General features: G+C 38.2%; 1 protein-coding gene across 1 annotated transcript in view; it reads left to right on the top strand.

The window, feature by feature from the left end:
• LOC110169491 (cytosolic carboxypeptidase 4) overlaps positions 1-23,666 on the top strand; it is a 56,440-nt gene extending 32,774 nt beyond the window's left edge. The window contains exons 6-28 of the mRNA XM_055155889.1: positions 389-482; positions 2,230-2,267; positions 2,639-2,847; positions 2,961-3,126; positions 3,235-3,302; positions 3,980-4,096; positions 4,256-4,333; positions 4,897-5,035; positions 5,187-5,277; positions 5,553-5,819; positions 9,560-9,643; positions 9,726-9,815; positions 9,890-10,038; positions 11,379-11,466; positions 11,566-11,698; positions 11,768-11,921; positions 13,973-14,153; positions 14,788-14,917; positions 19,480-19,605; positions 20,422-20,484; positions 20,561-20,674; positions 21,227-21,381; positions 23,432-23,666. Of these exons, the coding sequence (XP_055011864.1) occupies positions 389-482; positions 2,230-2,267; positions 2,639-2,847; positions 2,961-3,126; positions 3,235-3,302; positions 3,980-4,096; positions 4,256-4,333; positions 4,897-5,035; positions 5,187-5,277; positions 5,553-5,819; positions 9,560-9,643; positions 9,726-9,815; positions 9,890-10,038; positions 11,379-11,466; positions 11,566-11,698; positions 11,768-11,921; positions 13,973-14,153; positions 14,788-14,917; positions 19,480-19,605; positions 20,422-20,484; positions 20,561-20,674; positions 21,227-21,381; positions 23,432-23,666 (2,969 nt within the window). The remainder of the gene's footprint in view (positions 1-388; positions 483-2,229; positions 2,268-2,638; positions 2,848-2,960; positions 3,127-3,234; positions 3,303-3,979; positions 4,097-4,255; positions 4,334-4,896; positions 5,036-5,186; positions 5,278-5,552; positions 5,820-9,559; positions 9,644-9,725; positions 9,816-9,889; positions 10,039-11,378; positions 11,467-11,565; positions 11,699-11,767; positions 11,922-13,972; positions 14,154-14,787; positions 14,918-19,479; positions 19,606-20,421; positions 20,485-20,560; positions 20,675-21,226; positions 21,382-23,431) is intronic.
• The last annotated feature ends 981 nt before the right edge of the window (positions 23,667-24,647 follow it).

Raw genomic sequence — 24,647 nt, 5'->3', positions numbered from 1 at the left:
TTATGCTATTTTCTGATCTATGTTTTAATGTTTTTTTATCATTGTTTCATTCACACATGTTTAATACACAAACTCTGCATATTCAGGCTGAGTTCTTCTCTCAGATAGAAAACACTCCACTCTGTGATGTCACGTGCTAATACAAGAAGTGCTCCACTGTGTTTTTCAACTCCATACACCTTCACTAGTATCATTTGGATGATTTCAGATCAGGAATTGTCAATCTCTACTGAACCAAAAGATAAAAGGTAAACTAGAAAACTAATGCTTCATGACATCACAATGTGGAAAAGAGCATTTTGATAATAACTAATAATAACTATGACCACAAGTTGTCTGTGTTGGAACAAATGAAAGGTAATGAAAGGTAGTAATTTCTGTGTTTCAGTGTCTACAGCAAACCTGATTGGAGAAAACTGTGGACTAGATGTCATATATCGCCTCATCCCGCATTATACCACTAAGAACCTTCACACTATCAAGTATGTACCTCGACCGGCGATACTAGTGCAACACACAATAATCTGTAAATAGACTCTGCATGGCTCTGACCAGTGTATTTTTAACAACAGTGCAGTACAGTACAGAGTTGTCTTAAAAATATCACTCTGTCAACTCAACGCCTCCTGGTAGCTGGCAGTGTCAGCAACTATGAATGATAGATGACACGTGTAATGCCCCAGGACTGACCCTGTGTGACACTGGATCCTTTTCTCACACGTCCAGAGCACAGCCATTGAAGGGTTAATGACAAGAAATAACTTTCAAATATGTTTCAAATAAGTCCCTCTGTAAGTAGTGAAAAACAACTTTTTTTTTCATGTGTTGCAAGTTTAACTGATGGCCACTCAGTTATATTTTCTTGTTCAGCATATACAGTAAACTGACATCACATACTGTATATTTGTGTCTATTGAACCCATGCAAAGTTTATTGTGAATTTACACCCTGTAGGTTGTAAGTCTTATTCCCCTGAGTTAAAATGGTCACTCTCATGTTACTGAAGAATTTACTTTTGGTGCAACATGGTTCTTACATAAGAAGACAAGGTCCATCTGATATCTTCCCATCTATCTATGTCAAAAGTAGAAGCATTGGCTCAAGTAGCTTACTGAAGTTAGAGCCAAGAGGTCTGGCTCCCTGCCATATTCATGCACTCACTATTGCACCTCGTAAATATGTCGTTTCATGGGACATTAAATGTTTTAGTGCCCAAGTTTACATTTGTGCATATCACACATGACACGAGGAGCTAACTTATTGGGAAGATTGTGAGATTCCATAACAACGCGTGCAGCTCCTTTGACTTTGACTAATTGGGAGCTGGGAATGCCTTTGATGTAACCAGAGAAACAAGGCATTTGTGTGATGCGTCAGTCAGAGTGATCTATGCAGCATAGTGCCACTGAATGTGCTGCTTGACTGCTGTCCACACGTTAAAACAGTGATATCAGTCAAGCTGTCCGATGTTCTACAGCTAAATCTATGGATAAAGTCAATTTCCTGCTGTCACCAGCAGCCCTCATTACTCTGGGCTCCCCAAATGATTGACATTGTACCCTTTGTGAAACCTTTCCGAGAAATATAGTCTTCTCACACACTCATCTACACTGTTTTTTAATTCAGTCATTATATTTTACATATTTTTAAACACTATTTTTATTTTATTCACTTAACTTTATTATTATTATTATTATTATTTTTATTTTGTTTTAGAATTTTTTTTTGTGTGCAAAAATTTAAATTCACAATGAATTAGAGTGAATGAATGAGTTAGAATGAATTAGAGTGCACTGAGGTCAGACTGACTGCCCTTTCCTTAGAACCATGTGTGAACTTGTGGCCTCTGTTGACCCTGCTCCTGCCACTGAGGCCCAGTTTACTTACTGACAGCAACATTATACCAATAGTGTAATATAATGCGTACAATGCATGTCTACATAGAAGCACGTGTTTGTGCAAAAGGATATTTCTTGTGGTGGGTTGACTTGACAGACACCTTTTCAGACCACACAGTGTAAACAATTTTATTTAAAATCATCTATGACCAGTCATAGTTTATTTGTGACAATTACAACACCAGCTCAGATAATAACACTGTGACTACAGCTTACACAATAGATATATATATATATATATAGTATATATATATATATATATATATATATATATATATATAGACATTCGCACACACGTGATGATGATCTAACTACCATCATTCTTTTTCAGGGCAGCCATTAATGCTTTTGCGGCTGTGCTCTGCACAAGTAAGTTTATTTGACTTAGACATGTCTCATATGCAACTGTTATATATGTCCCACAGGGGTCAGTGTTGCATTGTAGATTGTTAGAGCATTTGAGCAGTCTGTATGCCAGTTTGATATTGCGGTTGAAGTTGTTGTTGGCCTTAAGGAAAGTTTCAAAGAGGATTAATTGTATTGGAGTGATTAATTGAGGTAGTGTTTAGATAACCCCTGTTATCTGTAAAAACACAAATTCTCAGGCTAAACATATGGTCCAACAGTTACTAATAACTGTGTTCCTTGACAACCATGAATGACTTGTATTTGAATGCTGTCTGTTCAGTTTCACAGGTTTGATATGGTTGTAATGCTGTTCCTCTCCTCTTTCTCTTCAGAGGCTAACGTCTGCCTGGTGGTATCTAAAGGCTACATCTCTGGACTCTTGCGGCTTTACGAAGACTGGCACTGCAAGGATACTCATCATGTTGCCATAGCAATCCGCCATGCGCTGCTGCGTTGCCTTCATAAGGTCACTTACAGTACTGCAGGCAGAGAGGCATTCTTTTCACTCGGAGGCCTCCGCCTCATCTACCAAACAACACAGGTGACCCACTCACATTTATGTCTCTGTATGACTCAACAATGTGACAGCATCACTTTACATTATTTTTTTTATTACAGCTTACATGGTTTCTATTACTTCTTTACTCTGTGCAGACATGTTTGATGAATAAAGCTCTCTCCTGTCTCGTGGAGCCCTCAGTTCAGCTCATGAGAAAATGTCTGCCTAAAACCCGCCTTCCTCTGACCTCAGATCTGTCTGCATACTCCTTTCCAATACCAGGACGACCCCGCTCTGACCTTCATGTCAACATTGCATTCGGTACAAATTACACTGGAATTACACTGGTGCCCTGTATACTGTATTTCTTAATATGGATATGATATGGATATGGATATGAATGGGATGTGTTTTTTATTCTTGTTGTAGGTGACAGCTGTGGGGACAGCGACGAAGAGGAACCTGAGAAAAATCAGGAGACTGAAAACAATAACTTTGTGAGTGCTGTATCTCTTCAAGCATACAGTTACATGATTTGAAGACGACATATATGCTAAAATATTACATTATTAATATATATATAATACATTACTCTTTTTAAATCCACATGGTATTTATCTAACAAGACAGGTGCTCTTTTAGCAAATTCACATCACTCTTTATATTAAATTATGTTTAAATGGGTGCTTAACATTTAGATGTCTATTCCCCAGAGATCAAACTAAATGCCATTACTTACAATAATGTGGTGGTGCAGTTGCCTTATTTTGACTTTTACACACCCTTTATCATTAGACAAACTAAGCCACCAGAAGACTTTGTTTATTTGCATTTATTAATCTTATGTTATTTATATATGGTTTTACCACTCGTTTGCAGTTTGAGCTGCGACTGCTCCCTGTGGTGTATTGTATCAGAGCAGGTGCACACTCTGATCCCACTAATCCTTGACATTTTCCCTGCTCCTCCCAGGCACACAGCCTCCAACTCAACCTGCCTCATCAAACCTGTGTATTCTGTGGCCACAGTCTCTTAAAAATTCTCATCTGATCTTCATGATTTCATAAATAGTCATTTGTATTTTTATTTGTTCATCTTGGGATAAAATAGTGACTAAAATGGCAACATAAACACTATACTATGCATTTATAACAGTAATAATTGTCTTATTAAGGATGAAGATTTGGAGATTGATCTGAATAAACTACGCCATCGGCCTGAGCCAGACAGACCTAAAGAGGCCCTAGCACAGTACAACGTTTTTTGCCCTGAGCTCTACCATGACTTTCAGGTAATAACTCACCCTCCATATCTCTCTTATATAGCGCTTTTTCAGATGCTCAAGGTCATGGTACAGATTTGTGCATTATTGATTTATCCCATACTCTACAGCTACACTCACACTCAACATTTATACATAAGCAATGTGGGTGAAATGTCTTGCCTAAAGGCACAACAACAGTTTGCTCTAGAGGCACTGCTGCTGCCCCACTACAACACCTGGTATTCTCAGTGGTATGTCATCCCAGTACTAACCAGGCCCAACAATGCTTAGCTTATGAGGTCAGACTAGATCTTACATTGGCTCAACTCAGGGCCTTTTTGTAGAGTGAATGGCATTGTTTTTGTTTTTTTGGGAGCAAAGTGGGGTTGACCTGTTTTCTACATGCTGATATGCATGCCATGGTGCTTAAGATACAATCTTAAAATGAGAATAAATGTGCCCATGCATCAAGACACAGAAATAGTGGAATAGATAATAAATGAGTGTCTCCGTCTGAGGTAATATTTCATGTCATACAACACAGGATCTGGTCTGACACAACTCTTGATTAATGTTCTCCTTTTAGACTAATGGAGATTCTGCAGGACTGTTTTAAACTTACAGGTTATTTTAGAAACTGTAAACATGCTAACATTATCTTATTCATTTTAACTTCTTAGGTCTTTTGATTATGTTTGTTTGGATATCCCTGTTATGCATCTCAGACAACCTCTTTTATTAATACCAGGTTGTTGAAAATGACAGTATAGACAGGCACTGTAACTAACTCTAAAAAAAAAAATACTACAATTTTTTGTTTGCCACAGGAGCTAGATTTGGGTTCAGAAACAGAGAAAAGTTCAGCAGCATCTTCATCAGATGAGGAAGATGAGCTCTGCTACAGCTCTTCACCTCACGGCTCTCAAATACATGGGACTGATCCATTCCAGGGGAAATACTCTAAAGGTGGGAGGAATTACATAATGCAGCACTAGACTTAGAAGCTTATTTAGTTATATTTTATACAATATCTATTAACTACAAAGTCCATCTTTTACAAACTATACCATTCTGAACAACAATTTAGTTATATTTTTTCTTGCTCTTTATTGTACAGGTGCTGCACAATCAGATTCTCGTGATTTTCACATTCGCTCCACTGTCCTTGGCACCAGTCCTAGTTTTAGAACTACGCCAAAAGACTCAAGGTACAGTAAAAAGGATCTCTCTTTAGCTCAGCTTTAAATACAGCACATTCCAAGACACTTGATGTTTGCCTGGGCAGCAAAGACCACATGCTTTTGCCATTCTTTACAAAGGTAGAGAAACACATGGGCTATTGTCTGATGCTCTGTATGGTCTGGTCCATACCCTCCTCATTAAAACACAGAGCTGGACATATCTGTCATGATGCACAATCAGAAACTGCTCTAAAGCCAGAAAGATAATTTGTCAGTGCTAATTTTTGTTCTCTCTTTTAAAGGGGAGACAACTTCCTGCATCAAAATGGCCATGGTCATAATGACGAAGAGGAGACAGGAGATGAGAGCTGCCATCAGACCATCATAGATCGATTACTGGAGAGAAATGCCTCATGTATCCCTCACCACGACCCCAAGCTGTACCGCTCTGCTGCCTCCAAAACCAAGTCCATTCCTGACTTCAACATCCTGGGCTTTCCTGACTTCTGGGGTCACCTTCCACCACAAGGACACGAAACGATGGCTCCACGTAAACCCAATGTGCAGAGGTACTATTTAACTTTGTTGTTTTCACTATGGCAGAATGTTCAGAAGTTATCATGATCCTGTAGCAATAGTTACCAAAAAAACTCAAGAAAAAATGCCAAATGAATTTGAATTCAGGCGTCTGTGATCAATAAGAGCGTTCATGGTCTTGTGTAAATGTTTGATTTTCAACTAAAAGGTGACAGCGACTAACTGGGAAACTGTTGGCTCATGCTAACTAGCTTGTGACAGTAATGTTTTTTGAGAGGGACTTGTTTTAACAGTAAAAATCACCTGTTGTAGTTCCAGGTAAGTCAGTTCTTTCTGGTCAGATTGTTTTAAAACTAAACTCAGAGTAACAGAGCTGCAGACAGACCAGTGCAGACAATTAGCTTCACACACCCCGTGAATGTTGATGACACACAGATATCAAGTAACTGTTGCATGAGGCTCTTTCAGCTGTGAACATTTGCACTGATGTTCTGTAAATATGGAGAACAAGGATCTACTGTGATAAACACCACAGATTCCCAAACATCGAAACACATCATAAGTATGTATTTTAATGTTTGTGCACTATCTTTCTTCACTAATACAACAAAAATTGCTTTACCTTAGCAGTCTTGGAGTTTTTATGGTAGTTTGTCTTTTGAGGCGATCTGTTGCAGAAGTGTGTAGTGTCTTCATTTTGTTGTATGAAATATAATGTGTCACAGCAGACCTAAATGTGTGGGACAGTCACATCCAGAGTCAAACTGTGCAGAACAAAGCTCTCAGATGCTGTTTGCTGAATCACAAACCGCGAGTCAGTTGGATGTGATTTCCCACAGAGCGGCCGTCAGACAGAGCGTGTAGTGGGACAGAACAGGATCACTGTGTCCTCTCCTCCTGCACCTGTCCCATACTCCACCACACACACTTCTTTCTTCACTTATTACCGTCTCCCACACCCCGCCGATATCTCAGGCTCCCTGTCACATTCCATTATTTCTCCATCTCTTCTTTTATTACGCCATCTTCTCTGCTCTGCAGTTGATCTGACAGCCAGGAAAGCCTTATTCTATAGCTGTGCCTGTGTCTTCTCCAATGGCCTCAGTGTATCTATGACTATCCATGTTATATTATCATCATCTATATGTCTTTAATACTTTTATTGTACTGTGGTCTATTCGTCTCTGCACAAACATTAATGGTATGTTTGTTGATTTAGCTGCTGGAAGAATACCACAAACATTATTATTTAACTTTGTGCTCATTAAATCATTTTTGTTTGTTTGGGGACTAGTATGCCATATGGCTATGTAATCAGATTAATTTAATTTTGTTAAAATGCCTCAATTAAGTTCATTTAGAGATGATCAGATCACATGAAAAAGGAGAGTGACTGTCTCACAGCAAAAAGTGAGATGTGTAAAGGAAGGATGAGAATTTATGGACTGGGACCTTATTACATTGAAGAAGGTAGATTTAGCATTTCTTTTAACTTCATATTTTTTGCTGTTAGGGCTGCAAAGAATTGCATTAAATAGACAGCAAAAGGAACACAGAACAGTGGATGTTAAAGTGGGGGGCTATAATACAAACCTGCTGGATCATTCCTGGGTATATTTGTACCTGAAGATGACCCAAACACAAAGGCCAAAAAGATACAACTGTTTGTTTAAAGCAGTGTGTAAAACTCTACAGTGCTTCTCAACGGAACCCTCTTCTTCTCTACGCTGATTGTTGCTGAGAGTGAGTGCCACAGTGTTTTTTATTTCAAGTCCCCACCACCAGCAGGGCCTTGTAAACAAAGGAAGTACATGCATAACTCTTATTCCACCACTGTACAGCGTCTGAGCTTGTTGTTTTGGTGTTTGAGCTAGAATTATTCAACTCATCCTCATCATCATCAGATCATCATCTCATCACTTGTAAAATATAAAATGGGGGTTAATGTTTATAACAATCAAGGAATTGGGTTCCAAATCCGTGGATCCATGGTTCTGACCAGAAAAAGGTGGCTCGCCCTCTTCGGGTGGGTGGAGAGTCCCTGCCTCAAGTGAAGGAGTTCAAGTATCTCAGGGTCTTGTTCATGAGTGAGGGGAGGATGAAGCATGAGATTCACAAGCGGATTGGTGCAGCGTTGGCAGTGATGCGGTCACTGTATCAGACCATTGTGGTGAATAGGGAAATGCAAAGCCAATACACATTCCTGCCCTCACCTATGGTCATGAGCTCTGGGTAATGACCGAAAGGACAAGATCATGGATACAATCAGTCAAAATGATTTTCCTCCGCAGGATGACGGGGAGCTCCCTTAGAGATAGGGTAAGGAGCTCAGCCACACAGGAGGAGCTCGGAGTAGAGCCGTTGCTCCATGACATCAAGAGGATGCCAGTTTACAATGTCTACCGCGTTACTCTAGATACTTTGCAAGTGATGTCATCAACATTCCCTGGGGGAGCAATGCTAACTGTAGGCACTGCTCTGTCTGAGACTTTGGTAAACTTTAACCTGTGCTTTAGTTTAACGCAGTCTGACCAAAAAGAACTGACTTAAGTGGAACTACAAAAGGTAAGCTGATTTTGTACTGCTGAACAAGTCCCTCTGAAATAACATTACAGTCACAAGCATGCTCATATTGATCACAGGGTCCTAAAAACTTTTTTCGCTGTGTTTGCTAATGTGTGCATTGCCTCACCATGGTAACTGATGGATATTTTGCCAAAACACCCCCAGCATAATGTCACTGCAAAATAGTTAGTTAGTTCAAAATATAGTTAGTTCTATAGTAACAGAAGTCATAATCTTTAAATGCTAAAATCCAGGAGTAAAACAATGGAAGGTTTTACTTATGTTTTTGTATTTGAACTTGAACATAAAGTGTGTGTACTGCCTTTCAACCGGGCTCCTCTGAGACATTTTCTCAGCATTTTCAAGAGGTCGGCAGATGCTGACATTTAAAAATGTTAAAGATGCAATTTCCCTTTGACCTTAATCTAATTATGTTGCCAGTTTGTTGGTGCTCATCTAAAGAGAGCATGTTTAGGCGCCTGCAGTCCCTTAACAGAGCGGATGCCAGTGCCATTTCTGAGGGGGCATTATGAGAAAATTGTCCCAGGTGCAATGTAAAATTAGACATGATGTAAAGGATTTTTTTAACGCGTTGCCATAGTTACTCATGTCTGGACCACATTTACTAAATATGCATGGTGGTATTGTCACTACCACAGCTACTGTAGATATAACTTGCCGGATTTCTTTGGAAGGAACATTTTTAAAGTTGTCTCTCAAAGGTGCAAAGTGTAAGTTTTCTGGTAGTGGTCTGTTACCATAGAGATGTTATTGCTTTGCCTGGATGTTCCACTTAAACTTAATCCTTTTTTTTTATTTACTCTATTATAGTTGTTTATATTGCTAAGAAAAACCTTCTAAATTTTTAGCAGAATGTAGCAGAGCGAGATTGTCACTCCACAGATCTGACCTGTAAACTGCCCCTGTGGCATCACCTGCTCATCTCTTTGGAAATGGGTACGTTTATTACCATACTGTTGGACAAGGCAAAGCAATTTCCATGGGGACTTCTACCAGAAAAGTTACATAGAGCTCCTATAAAAACAAGGGCTGTTACTGTTACTATAAAAAAGTACTGTTATTCTGCCTTTACTAAAGGTGTTCAGATTACAGTGTAGTACACAGTAACTGGACCCCATGTGTTGTTGGAGTTTGTCATTGTTAAACTTGCCAAGTCATTCACTGGAGACACTGTCTTCTCTCTTAGGCAGAAAGTGTTGGAGGATGTCCAGCGCTTCCTGAATAAAGATGACATCATCAACAAGGTTATTTTTGACGTGAACGACAGCAGGTATGTGACTGACATGTATTTTTGCTTATACAGTACAATGTTATGCTGTAGAGCCAGACTCAGGAAAAGTTCTGTTTGTCAGTCTGCAGTGCCCATCTGACAGCACAGAGTCGCTCAAGTTCTTCTCCAAGTTTGAATGTGGAAACCTCCGGAAAGCTGTTCAGGTCCGCAGGTAAGCGCTATCCTGAGCTCTATAATAAATTTAAAGTATATGAAAAGACTATATGATCATTTTACCCTCTTCAGATATGAATATGATCTGATTCTGAACGCTGATGTGAACAGCTGTCAGAACAGTCAGTGGTTTTACTTTGAGGTCAGTAACATGGAACCAGGTGTGCCCTACCGCTTCAACATCATCAACTGTGAAAAGACCAACAGCCAGTTCAACTATGGTAAGCGAAAGCCAGAAAAGTCAAGTTGTGCTCATTTAACACAATTGAATAACACTGATATTGTATGTTTAAACTATGTATGCTTGACATATAACATGTTTTATGAATGGTTGAGTCTCTTTGCCAGAATAGACGGGTTGTTCTGAGACTGCCTCTGGCTAACAATGACTGCCTCTTATAGCTTTCTGTCAGATGGAGACAGTTGTTTGGTGTGGCCCCTGCCCTTTGACCTCTCGCTGAGTGACAGTTGATGGAGCTTTGTACAGACATCTCTGCTGCCATAATACACCATCTATTACCTCTAAGGCGTGCACAAATGGACTTACAAAAGGGCATTTCTCCCATAGCATCTTTCGTTTCAAATACACTTCCTCACACACTCATTTATGCAGTGTCCTTTGTAGCAGAAAATAGCCTCTGATAACGTCCCATAGGAAATCATTTTCATCTCAGGAAGGGATGAATGAATAGAAGAAAGGCTTGTCTTCCCAAATAGACCCTAGGTATTGTTACGAAAATGACTTTTCTTCTGAAAGGTTGTAATTTGCTGACAGACAGAAAGTCAACTGTATTTTGGACCTCTGAATGTTGATGCGTTTGGGGGTGAGCAAAGGCTTTCCAGCTGTTGAACAAAAAAGGGCCCTCTGTTAGCAGCGACTATATCCCACCATCGTCAAAGCCATCACAAAATATGCTTCTATGAAACAGATTGCAATGTTGTGCACTGTTATTACAAAACAACTATTTAATAATCATCTTTTGTGCACATTTAGTACATTTGCAATACATCAACAATAAAGGTGCACTACGTAACTTTTCTAGTGGAGGGTCTGCCATTTGCTTGTCTCCATGGAGATACTACTTTGTCTACAATGTCCTGGTATGGCAATAAACATGTCCATTTTGCATTTACTCAATTATGAGTTTTTATTGACTTAAAAAAACTTGCATTCTTATTGTGAGTAGGCTCGCCTCTCCACAGATCTGACATGTAATTTGACACTATGGTGTCACCTGCTGTCTCTGTAAAGCTAAATAAGTGTAATGTCATACTGTGGAACACTCCAGGCAACATCTCCATGGAGAAAAGCAGGTGACTGACCCTCTACCAGAAAAGTTACACAGTGCACCTTTAAATAATCTTGGGGTATGTCTTTAGCCCACTTTCACTATTGAGTAAGAGGTGGTAGTGTTTAGAATAATGGTAGATTTTGAGGTTTTAAATTTGTTCTTTGCTTATTTAATAATGTACAACTACTCATTCTCATCTTGGTGGGATAATTTTTTTTTCATAAAGTAGTGTACATTGTAAATAAAAAGTGTGTGTCTTTGTATCACAGGCATGCAGCCAGTCCTGTATTCTGTGAGAGAGGCTCTAGAAGGTCGACCTCACTGGGTTCGAACTGGAACTGAAATCTGCTACTACAGGTACAAATACTGTAAAGTCATAAGTATTTGGAGTTTTTATTTTTCCTTTTTCAGTAGGCGTTTTATGTTAATTTAGTCCACTATTGTTGTATCCTGCAGAAACCACTTTTGCCCTGTACGAGGCAGTAAGACTGCCAATTTTTATACACTGACATTTAGCGTCACGTTCAAACACAGTGAGGACGTGTGCTACCTGGCCTACCACTATCCATACTCATACTCTGCACTGAAGGTACTTCAGGAGCTTTACTATTCCTGATCTGTTTAGAATGATTTCTGACTTGTACAAACTGTGTCCCAGGCCCATCTCAAGGTGCTGCAAAAGTCAGTGGATCCTGCCAAAGTGTTTTTCCGGCAGCAGACTCTGTGTGGGTCTTTGGCAGAAAACTCTTGTCCACTGGTCACGATCACTGCCTGTCCGGCCAGTCGGGGATGGAAGGACCTACATCAGCTACGTAAGTACACAGCTATTTATGCTGAAAAGGAAAAGCCCACATTTATTATAAGACATGAATAAAAATATAAAAATCCTTAACTTAAAGGTGCACTGTGTAACTTGTCTGCTGGAGGGTCTTTCACCTGCTTGTTTTTGTGGCGATGTGCCTAGAATGTTCCACAGTGTGGCCGTAATTTAAGAGTCTCCATGGATATTTGTCAGCTAAATTACAGGTTAGATGGTGACCCCACTCACAGTAAGAATGGATGTTTTTAGAGCAATGAATAAATGGTGTTTTTAGAGCAATAAATAACACTTGAAGTTGAGTACACGGAAGACACATATATAACATATAACTATATAAAAAGACACACTAGATAAAAAAGTAGGTGCAGAAAGAAAAAAACAAAACAAGGGCTTATATTAAAACCTCCACCTTCTTGAATACATTAAAATTTAATACTACTTGATTATTATTGCTCATATTGATTGAAACACTTAAATGTATTGCTTCTTAGCTTGGTCTTAGATTAGATTTATGTCCAAAAACCTCCTATTCACCTCTTATTCATTCACAATTTTTTGTTTGGTTTAGTTTTGTCTTATAAATTTTTTAAATAATATTAATTTCCAAACTCTGCTCTAAACCACAATTACAGATTAACAGATTAATTTCAGAATTCTAGTACTGGTGTTCATAGTCTACAAAACACTGAACCTACTGTATGCTCACAGACATTTAAAATACGTCTAAGAATAGGATAAAAGTGCGATTCATAGTGTAATTCTTGTTCATCATGCATGGAGAAAAAGAGATTTCCACTGACAGAAACAATTTATTAGAATAGTTATCCTATGTATTAAGTCAATATGAGATGGCTTTACCTGTGTGCTGTGACTTTATTTATCGTCTATGTGACCACAGATGTTTCTGCTGTTGTATACTGCAAACCACATCCTGACAGAGACCGATATCCCACGCTTTGTTTACTTTGCAGTGGGAGATTGAAACTCAGTGATCCTGTGCTTATGGAAATATGAAGAGATTATTTATTGAGAAAAAAAACCCACACAAGAGTCACTACTGCATTTCCATATTAGAAAACTATTATAGAGCACTACACTGGCTTCTGTTTCACAGGGGCACAGATGCAGATCTGAGCTGGCTGTTTATTACCAGCTGTCAAATGCAGAACATGTTTTAGAATGTTAGTATTTTAAAGGTGCAATAGATAACTTGTCTGGCATTTTCTACCACCAAATGGTCATGGTAAATGGTCCCATTCTTATATAGAGCTTTTCCACCTTCAAAACACTCAAAGCGCTTTACTTCAAAGAACCATCACCCATTCACACACACATTTATACGTCAGTGTACGCAAACACTAGGGGCAAGGTGCATTAAGTGTCTTGTCCAAGGACACAATGACAGCATTCATCTGTGGGAGTTAGAATCATACACCCAGTCTGTGAATCAGTGGATCTGACTGCTCAACCAGAGACGTTTATGTTAAGAGCAGGATTTGAACCACCAACCATCTGTTCAGTGGACACTCTAACCAACTGAGCTACTGTCACCCTGTCCAAAAGGTTAATAATCTAATGTCATATTGTGGAACATTCCAAGTAAAGGAAAACCATCTCCAAGCAGAAAACTTTCATAGTGTATCTTTAATTTCACTCATGCATTTAAATGAAATAGTTTAATATCTTCATGTTTATTTGTGTATTTCTGGGTATAGGGTTTAGCTGAGTTAAGGTTTTGAGAAGTAGCTTTATTTTTAGGTGGTAATTAGAGTTATAAAATTCTTCAAAGAGTTCCCATCTCGCTGTGATTGGTTGAATTTGACTGTCACTCACCCTTAGAGGTTGAACAATAAGACATAATATCTGCTTTAGCACTGACCTGCACTAAACAGAAATGCCACAAATTACAATATAATGTAATATATATAGATCCCAGAGTGTGAGAGGGGCATTTTATAATTTCCTTTTATTTTGTCATTTGACCCACACTCAATTTGTGTTTCCATTTTTGACTTGTTTTGAGTAGATGTTGTGATTCTTCAGGTAATCGCACCTACATTGTGCTGACTGGAAGGGTCCATCCTGGTGAGTCCAATGCCAGCTGGGTTATGAAGGGCACGCTGGAGTTCCTCTGCAGTAATGACCCAGTAGCCCAGAGTTTAAGGGAAACGTTTGTCTTTAAGATCATCCCAATATTGAACCCGGATGGCGTCATCAACGGCACGTGAGTACAGCCACTGAAAAAACATACTGATTTACCTGCGTTTACATAGTAGCTGCAATTCTCTTAAAGGGCCCATAATACTGTATTTTTGATCTGTTATAATGTTGTTTCCACATCAAAAATATAACTGGAGTTGTGTTTCATTCACACATGTTCAACACACAAACTCTGCATATTTAGGCTGAGTTCTTCTCTCAAACAGAAAACTTTGTTCCACCTTGTGATGTCATGTGGTAATACAATGTATTTAAGTCCATACACCTGCATTCAAATAATTTAATTTGATAATTTCATCCCCAGAAGTTCCAAAGTCTAACAAACAAAAGGTAAAAGGAGTTGTTCACTTGAAAACTACTGCTTCATGACATCACAAGATGGCACAAAGCATTTGAGCTTTGGAGATGTAGACAGACTAATAAAAAAGGATTATTCAAATATGTGTGAATGACACAAAACACGACTGTTGCGGTAACATGACTTAACATGACTGTGTCCAATTATGAGTGGTGGTAATTAGATTTTAAGATAAGTTTATTTTCATTTAAACAAATCTGTGAAAGTCTGCAAAATCTCATAATGTATAGTAATTATGTCCTTTCTGATTTAATTTGTGTCCATTTGTATATGTCCGCAGAAACCGCTGTAATCTGAACAGTGAGGATCTGAACCGACAATGGTCTAAACCCGACCCAGTCCTCAGTCCAACCATCTACCACACCAAGGGATTTCTCTATTATCTCAACAGCATAGGAAGGACACCTCTGGTATGGGATTCTTTTATGAACTGTCTTTACACACAAGTAGGCACATGATTAATATTTACAGCAGAGAAGAAAATACTAAGAGTAGAAATACTAATATAATAAATAATATTAAAGGTGCACTGTCATCATGAGGGAGACAAGCAGGTACTACGCTACATTAATATTCAGATCTGTGGAGTGTCGCCCCTGTTCACAGATGGAATTACTGTATTTTTATGAGTTTATGAGACAAGCAAGTGACGGACCCACCAACTCACAAGCTACACAGTGTACCTTGCCCTTTAAGTTCACATTTAATTTGTTTGGAGGTTGTTCTGGGCTCTTTGGTTAGCATTCGTATGATCCAGCTCTTGAATTTGTCATAAATTTTCCTCTTGCGGCCACGTCCAGGGAGGTTGGCTCCAGTGCTGTGGACCTTCTTCTGAATAACATGTATAACTATAACCACAGAAACATCAAACTGCTTGTCTATCATTTTCTTTCTAGTCTCCTGACATAGTTCTCTTCTTCGCTTTCTCTGGTCCATGTTCAACGTTGTATCCATCATGTCTCCAAACAGCACAGTGACACATGTCCCCCTTTAAACAGGCACACTGACTGAGGACAAGTTTGAAGACACCTGTGATGCAGATTAGAGGACACACCTAAGTTGAACATTTCCCTATTGTCCAATTACTTACAAACGTTTTTAGGAGTATCAAGTTAGTTCAGTGACCATTGTTGATTTTCCTTTCATTACCAGAGGGGTACCAACAATTTTGTCCACGTCTGTATGACCACCAAACTATCATGGAGTCTCACACAGAGTAAACATGAATGCAATGTGTAGTCTGATACCTTTGATAAGGGCCACATGATATGAGATAAAGATATTTGATAACTATATGTTGTATAGCAAACTATATGATATCATTATTTTGATTTTAACTCAATAAGTTGAGCAAAATTAAAACTTGTACTAAGACCGAACTGGGTTGAAGGAGTAAGCAATAAAAAAAACTGTGAATAAAATCAACTATTGCATCTACTCATCAAAAAACTCATTTCTTTTGTGTTTTTATTTTTGTGATTATTGATTATTTGCAATGTTAGTATGTTTAAGCTGTTCAGCTGTAGCTTTCTCTCTCTCATTACATTTGATTCCAACAGGCAATAAATCATAGTTTAGAGGGGGAAAAGTGAACATTCACATTTTAATCTTTTTTGACTTTTATCATGAAAAAAACAAGCCACTGCAGTATGCTATGTGGCTAGCATTTGAATTAAACAATGTGAAGAAAAAACAAACAATAAAACATGAATAAGAACTAAATAAAGGCCAAACCACACATTTAAAATATTTTTTGTCATTATTTTTATTAATGCATGCAAAGGGTCATGTTTGGAGGTGCTTTAGCGCTGTTGACGCCTATACTCCCTCCACTGCTGCTTCACTACAGCTGCTCCTTTTGGGCGGCTGAATCTTTCACGTTCACTATGAAGCTTCAGGAAATGCTGCTCCTCTCATTTTGAAAAGAGTTCAGAAGACAGCTCTTGCACATTCCTGGACAGTTTTTCATTTTCATTGTTGGTTTGATCTCCACCAACGTCATTAAAAGTAGTTTGAGTCTCCATTGTAGGTTCTTTAATTTTTTTCTTTCAACTTCTCATTGACTTTCCTGGTGTTGGCCAGCTCTTGTTTGAGCTGGACAGCATCTGCCACTGTATTGTTGTACTGATATCTTAATTCTTTGTACGCACGAACTTGGTTTTCCAGCTCTTTCTCTTTTTTCAGGAGGTTAGCTTTTAGCTCTTTCAACTCCAAGTCTTTTTCATTCATCTGTTCCCTAACTCTTTTGATGTTGGCAAACTCTTGCCTTAGTTGCACATGCTCCTGTACTTTAGAATTATACAGGTACCGGATCTCCTTATGTGCTTTCACTAGGTCTTGTAGTTGCTTTACTTCTTCTGGAGAGTAGAAGTAAATTTTGCAAAGTCTTTTTCATCAGACTTTTCTGTGACTTCATTGGGGGTGGCCAGCTCTTGTTTTAGTTGCACATTTTCCTGTATTATAGAATTATACAGGTCACGGAGCCCCTTATGTGAGTTTGAGACCACTGAACTAGAGGGTAACTTTTCCACATTTTGGTTTTTTGAGTATCCCGGTTTTGTCATGGTGCATGTATAATCAGTATCCCGGTTTCTGCAACATGACGTTTAGTGTGCATGCATCCAAAAGACACTTTTCAGTCTTTTCAGCACAACAGTAGCCAAAATAAATAAGGTGACCAACATAAATGAAGTGAGTGAAATGACTGTTAAATAAAGAGCTGTTCTGTTTTGGTTTCATCTGACCATAGGGCATTCTCCCAATCCTCTTTTGGATCATCCAAATGCTCTCTAGCAAACTTCAGACGGGCCTAGACATGTACTTGCTTGAGCAGGGGGACACGTCTAGCACTGCAGTATTTGACTCCCTGGCAGTGTAGTGTCATACTGATGGTAGCCTTTGTTACTTTGGTCCCAGCTCTAATTTTGACGCCACGGGGTGAGATCTTGTGTAGAGCCCCAGATCGAGGGAGATTATCAGTGTTCTTGTATGTCTTCCATTATCTAATAATTGCTCCCACAGTTGATTTCTTCACACCTAGCTGCTTACCTTTTGCAGATTTACTCTTCCCAGCCTGGTGCAGGTCTACAGTTTAGTTTCTGGTGTCCTTTGACAGCGCTTTGGTCTTGACCATAGTGGAGTTTGGAGTGACTGTTTGAGGTTGTGGACAGGTGTCTTTTATACTGATAAGTTGTTCATCAGGCAAACAAACTCTGATTATTTATATTAAATGTGTTTAACTATGTAGCAAAAAACATTTTGCTAAAACAGATTTCAACCCTCAGCAATTTGTAAAGAAAAGTTCCAAACTGAATTGATTTTTAATGAAAAATAATTTTCTCTATGGCAATTTTTATGGAATATAAAACTAATCTCTTTTCAAAAACACACCTATTTACTAATGTAATCTGTGGCGCTCTAAAGGTATTCTGATAAGAAACATCAGTCCCAAAGGAAACTCAAAACTGTGACTATCTGAATAAAGAAAATGGAAAAATAAATAAAGTCAATCTCACTCTAACCTGAGTTGATACCACCAGTCAATCCAATTTTATTTCTTGATTATTTTTACCATAGAAGATATTCCATCAGCAGCACATTTTCTAATCAATGAAAAGTTTATTAACAATCAAATTAATGTCTGATTGTCCCAATTGGTGTGTGAAAGGTGTGTCTATGTTTGTGCTTTGCACCTGCTGAAGCAAATGTAATGAGATGTTAATGAGAGAGACTTATAATGAATTGACCTTCATTGGCTGTTTTAATTGGCTAAGATTAGAGAGATGTGGTGTTTTAGTCCAATTCATCAAGTGAACGGTAGACTGAAAACAAGCTGCACGCCTCTGCACTTTCAGAGCAAAACACTGAAGAATTACCTTGTACCTAACAATAGCGGTTTATGTGAAAATATTTTTAGTTTGAATATATAGCTTATCTGACTAGATTTGTCAGATATTACACCTGTTTGTCTGTGAGGAAATTTCTGAAAATGCCTGGAATGTTCCACAGTATTTTATTTTACCTTTATTTAACTGATCACAATCAATCATTTTTTTACTGCAAGTTTTTTGAGAATCTACCTTGATAAAGCTTATATTTCATATTTAGTGTGTGATTATAAGGATTTCAGCATGAATAAAGACTGATGGTTCATACTAACATGTTAAGCATGCACATATTTCAATTATTCACTGAACTGAGCACCAGTCTACGGCCCTTGATCAGCCCTCTGCTTCATCTGTGTTTAGATATGTGGCCCTTGATGAAAAAAGTTTGGACACCCCTGGTCTAGACTCTTCTAATGCTGTTATTTATGTTTTAGTCTGTCCTGTGGTCAGCTCTGTGAGCTTTATCTCCAAAATATGGCATTATTGGCTCATGTATACTGTAAGGGAATAGAGATTATAATATTGCTTCTATGTATCGCTTTTTTATGTAATATTGTTTCTTTTTAATAATGTGCAATATATATCTATATTGGGGAATTTTAACTATGGACCATATGTGCTTTCTGTGTCCTTAATAAAGATTAATAATAATACAAACAGTAAAATCAAAAAATGTCACATTATAAAACCATTCGCATTTCTCAAGAAAAACATACACATCTCAGTCACCGCACTTTTTACAATTTTCTTACATTTATCAAGTGACACCACAGATTCCAGTTTAAGATCTTTATGTAAATGATTCCAAGACCATGGTGCTCTGTAGGAAACGGTAGATTTTCCCAGCTCAGTGAAGCACAGAGGCACAGTGAAAAGTAACTAGGAGGAGGAGCAAAGATGACATTAAGGAGATTACTAAGGTACCCCAGAAATTTCCCCAGTATGGCATTAAACTTATCATTCAATTACAGGTATTTTATTCTTCCGTAAAAGGGTAGGGCTGGTAATTTTAGACAATGCTTATGTCCATAATTTGTCCCAAAATAACTAAATAGATAAATAAATAGAGATTGTTTTGCACACAGGTGTACTGTGACTACCACGGTCACTCGAGGAAGAAGAATGTGTTTTTGTACGGCTGCAGTGTGAAGGAGACGCTGTGGCAGTCTGCGGTGGACACTGTGGGTGTGAAGGAGGACCCTGGCTACAGGGTACACATGCTCTGAATCTTCTTTGTACCAGATGTTGAATGGAGTTGTGTGCTTTTATACATTTAGCTCGGTGATGACTGAGTGATATTTTGTTTTATCATCTCTCTAAATAATGAAATCCCTCAAAAAATGTAAAGGTATATTATGCAAAATTTATTCTTGAGCTTTAAGTGTTATAATATTCCCCCTTAAAAACATACCTGGAGTTGTTTTGTTTCATTCACACATGTTTGTGTAACACTGCATTATTAGTCTGTCTATATCTACAAAGCTCACAATGCTCTGTTCCACCTTGTGATGTCCTGAAGTGGTAGTTTTCAAGTTAACAGCTACCTTTTACCTTTACTTCAATAGAGCCTGGAAATTCCAGGGCATGAATTAATCAGAGGATTTCAGTGAAGGTGCGTGGAGTTTAAAAGCACAGTGGAGCACTTCCGTACCACTATTACCACATGACATCACAAGGTGGAACCAAGTGTTTTCTGTGTGAGAGAAGAACTCATCTTAAATATGGGTTTGTAGGTTAATCTTGTGTGAATGAAACAACACAACTCCGAGGATGTTTTTGATGAGGAGACAACATTATAACATAGATGAAAAAAATACTGGCTCTTTAAGAAAAAAAAATAATTTTGACAATACTGTAAGTTTGCAAGACAATTCTGATATTGTGCGCTATAAGTTGTTCACCTCTACCTTCTGCTATACATCTTTATTTATTTAGTGTTGTAGAAAAGTATTTTGGTATTTCTAGATAATACACATACAAAGATGTGAAGCCATGTTGAACTGTCATCTATGTCTTTGTTTCATCAGACCATTCCAAAGACCTTGGACCGTATAGCTCCTGCGTTTTCATTCAACAGCTGCAACTACCTGGTAAAATAAATGAAAACATGCTTTATTTTTCATATGAATAAGTTCCCTGATGGATCTGGGCGTTTATTTGTGATAGGTGGAGAAATCTCGCTCAGCCACGGCCAGAGTGGTGGTCTGGAGGGAGATTGGTGTACTCAGAAGTTACACCATGGAGAGCACCTACAACGGCTGTGACCAGGGAATATACAAGGTTAGAACAGTATTGTTTTGGAGGATTTTTTTGTTTTTGTTGCTACCTGCTTGTTTCTATTTCTACTCTGCACAGATCTTACCTGTAATTTTGCCTCTATGGAGATTAGATATATTTAGTATGGAATAAGTGAAAATAGTTGGACACAATAGCTCAAAAAGGCATGATAAAACAGTTCCTAATTCTTCAGGTAATACAAAAGAGCAAACTGAATTAGGAAGAAAATTGTAAGAAAAAAAAAAAAAAAAAAAAAAGAGTCAGCAGTCTGGCAAACAGTTGTAACTCTGTGAAGTGACACTCTTGACCATGAAGAGTGTCTTTGTCTGCACATTATAGAATATATAAAGATACACTTTATTGCCCCCTTAGGGAAATTTGCCCTTTTCATTTGACCCATTCTGCTGGGGCAACTTGTCAGGAGCAGTGGGCACCACAGTGCTCCTGATCTCCATGATTTTGTTGCTAATCTTGTTCAGGAGCTTAGCTGGAGGATTGTATCTATGGTGCATGTTTTTTGGGGGTTATAATAAATCGCACTGTCCTTGTTACCAGGGCTTACAGTTGGGAACCAAAGAGCTGCAGGAAATGGGGCTCAAGTTCTGCCACAGTTTGCTGTCAGTTTCCAAAGACGTGAAGACCCTCTACAGCAGGAGACTCATCAATCACATAGACCTGGACCATAACACTCTGGACCACACGTCCAATGAGTAAGTTATAAATATCACTTACTCTTACAGGTCAGATATTTAGGGCTGGATCTTTTATGTTAGTCTAAATAATAACTCCACATTTAGCTCAAGCGGGTTTATTCAGTAACCGTCATGATACGAAACATGTGCAGTCGGAGCTATAGGGATAAATAGCACAATCACTCTATAGTGTCTTAGTCAGCCATATCTTTTGTTTGTGAATTAATTATATTATTAGGATTAAAAGGATTTATATGGACAACAGCAGGAGATGACATGCGAGTGAGTTAGCTGTGATTTTGTGAATGACTGGACAGTTTAATCTACCTTTTCACTTAACATGCTGTTTACTAGTACGTCCTTGCATACATAATTGTTTTTGCACCATGTCCTAATAACTTTGAAAGCTTTTGCCAGCTCAACTCTAGCCCACTTTTCTTTGTAGATCGATGTACAGGGCGTGTCTGTAGTCAACCAAGAATTTATTTAGTCGACTACAGCTCTACAGACAATGCATGGTACAATTTATAGCTTGGGTTAGGTTAAGTTAGTTTATTTGCCATTTGTAGTTAAAAAAAACATGTGCTCAAAACAAAGCTCAAAGTGCACCATGATTGTACAAACAACCACACAAACCAACAATGCTGTTTTAATGGGCACATAAAACTGCTAACTACAGTGACAAAAAAGTGCAACTTTACCTGAGCCAAATAAATAATCTGTATGTTTCTTATTTAATTCAAATAATGCCCCATAGGAGAAAGAAGTGAAATTAATTGTTTTGGAGATGATTATTTTTTGTGTACTTATATGTGTCTTTTTTAAATTATGTCTAACTTTTGTCATAATTTAAACAGAAGGAGGACCCAAAACTCAGGACTGCTCTTGAAAAGTTCTTTAATATAACATAAACAACAACCAGAAGTAAAACCAAAAACAAAAATTCAAAATGGAAACAGGACATGACACTGATATATGCACACACAGATGAAGGAGATATGGGTGGGATACATTAGGGCGGGGCAAATAAACACAACAAGAAGTAAAACTCAAAACACATGTACAGTTACAGAAATGACCAGATAAAACCGTCTTTAGGATAATAAAATAACTCAAGGAAAATGAGCACCATGACAGCTTTATGTCTAGGAAGAAAAACACTTTCTCAGTACCACCCTACTATCTATTTCTGGCGATTTTGAAAGACTATATCCAGTATTCTGACATCCATGGCAGACTTGAATCCACTGCTAATCTCCCTCCACATTGGTATTCTGTGTAGGGCCCCTCACGCTGCCTTTGAGCGTGTCTGGGTGCTCTCTCAGTCCCCGTTCTTCTCCCTTTTCACTGTGCTTCTTCTCAGACACTCCAAAATGAGAATCAGTGTGCGTGTCACATACCCCATCCCAGTGGAGTCCTGGTGTGTCTGTACATGCCCCTTTGACGAGCGCCCACACCATCTCTCACTCTTTTTCTCTACCTCTTTCCTCCTCTCTCTTTTTCCCTCTCTCTCAGTCCCACAGGCTTTGGCTAATCAGATTACTGGATATGAGCGTTACTGTCACCTGTCAATCATTACAACTGTAGGAGCCCAAGGTCACATGGAGTGTAGTGTATGTGCAGTTTAAATACAGTTCAGAATTAACTAATATCTTAAACAATAACTTAAATAATAATAATAGTTATTGTGGGGATTGGTGACTATGTAAAATAGTTTGTAAAATAATGAGTCATTTATTACAGATTTGGTACCTGTTGCTTGTGACAACGTTATTTCTAACACGTTTATTCAAGGTCTAATCCCTGGATTCTTTTCAGAGTAATACTTACCATTTTGTCACATTTTATTAAGCAATTAATTTCACAATAATTTATTTTAATTGTGTGTGGAAAAAGATACATAATTTTATATTTAGGAAGTCATATTTGAACCATGTTTTTATTTTGTTCAATGGATTGGAAGTGATATAAAAGACATACTAAACTAGTTTTATGCTATAATTAAAATAAAAATTTGACTTAATTATGAAATCTGCCCTATTCCAACCATAAGCTTCTTTCTCTGCAGCTGTTATGAAGACGATGAGCCTCCATGCGTCGAGGAAATTGAATATTTCAAAGACTGTCCCACTCTAAAAGGAGCTGACCTAGACTCAGACGTCAACAACAACATGGAGTGCTCCGATGAAGACGACGAGTGTGAGGAAGAGCACCAGAGGAATAGTTTCAGCCCGTCTCACCAGAACAGCATGAAGACCAGGCTCTACCACCTCATCTCACAGACCTCCATCGGGACAGAGTGAACACAGTGAAGACTTAAAGTAAAGTCCACACAATGTGGTTTAACCATGGGTTGGACTGGTGATGTCGTATTATGTTAAAATATAATTAATAAAAATTAATTATATTTTCAATTGTTATGTGGGTATGCAAATATAGAAAACATATCTATGTTTACGTAAGAGGCTTCTTACGTTTTACAGGTGCTAGTGTGGTTGAGTGTGTGGTCTGTCAGTAAGAAACCAGGTTCATTATTAACATGAAATGTTGTAAATAGTTTAGAGTTTAAAAGTGTGTAGAATATTCCTGTAAATAAAGTGGTTGAATGGTGCATGTGGTTCAAAGTAAAAATAGCAGTCTGTATTATGAGATGTTGTAAGACTGTGTTTGGTGAATGAAACAGTCACTAAATAATGTGTGCTTATATAAATACTGATGAATGTGCTTCTGTAGTTCATATTCCTGTCAGGGCCGTCTGTAGCGCCCAATCAAAGCTACTATCTAAGGCAAATATACATTTTCTCACCAAAATTTTCTTCTCATTCAAATTCAGCAGACTAGAGTTGGGCCTGATTCCTGCCACTGTTTTTTATGTTATTTGTGTGAGTGACTTAAATAATGAAATTGTTTTAACTGTTAAGAATGTTCACACCCAAGATTTTCCTGGCTAATGCCGTTGAATATAACATACTAGCCTGTCCCCCCTCAGTAGGATCGGTTGGACATTTTGTGTGTTTAAAAAATGGTTGTATAGAAATATGTTAACGCCTGTAGCCCCTGAAGACCTATCTGTGTAGAACAGAGTAAACATGGCAGTGTTGGAGCAGTTCTCTTGTTACAGTAGCAGTTAATTAGCCCAGTCAGGAGGGAGAGCTATTGATCGCCTCTGTTAATTGGACGTTTAACTGTCCAATCCCAGAGGCCTGTTCAGCACAGCTATGGTTTCAGTTTGTGTGAGAGTGTGAGAGGGATGAGAGAAACCACAGAAAACAGCTGCTGCTGCA

Source organism: Boleophthalmus pectinirostris, unplaced genomic scaffold (genome assembly GCF_026225935.1).
Source record: "Boleophthalmus pectinirostris isolate CB_2022bp ecotype Guang Dong unplaced genomic scaffold, ASM2622593v1 HiC_scaffold_2, whole genome shotgun sequence".
NCBI lineage: Eukaryota > Metazoa > Chordata > Actinopteri > Gobiiformes > Gobiidae > Boleophthalmus > Boleophthalmus pectinirostris.
This window is presented reverse-complemented; position numbering and strand designations above follow the sequence as displayed.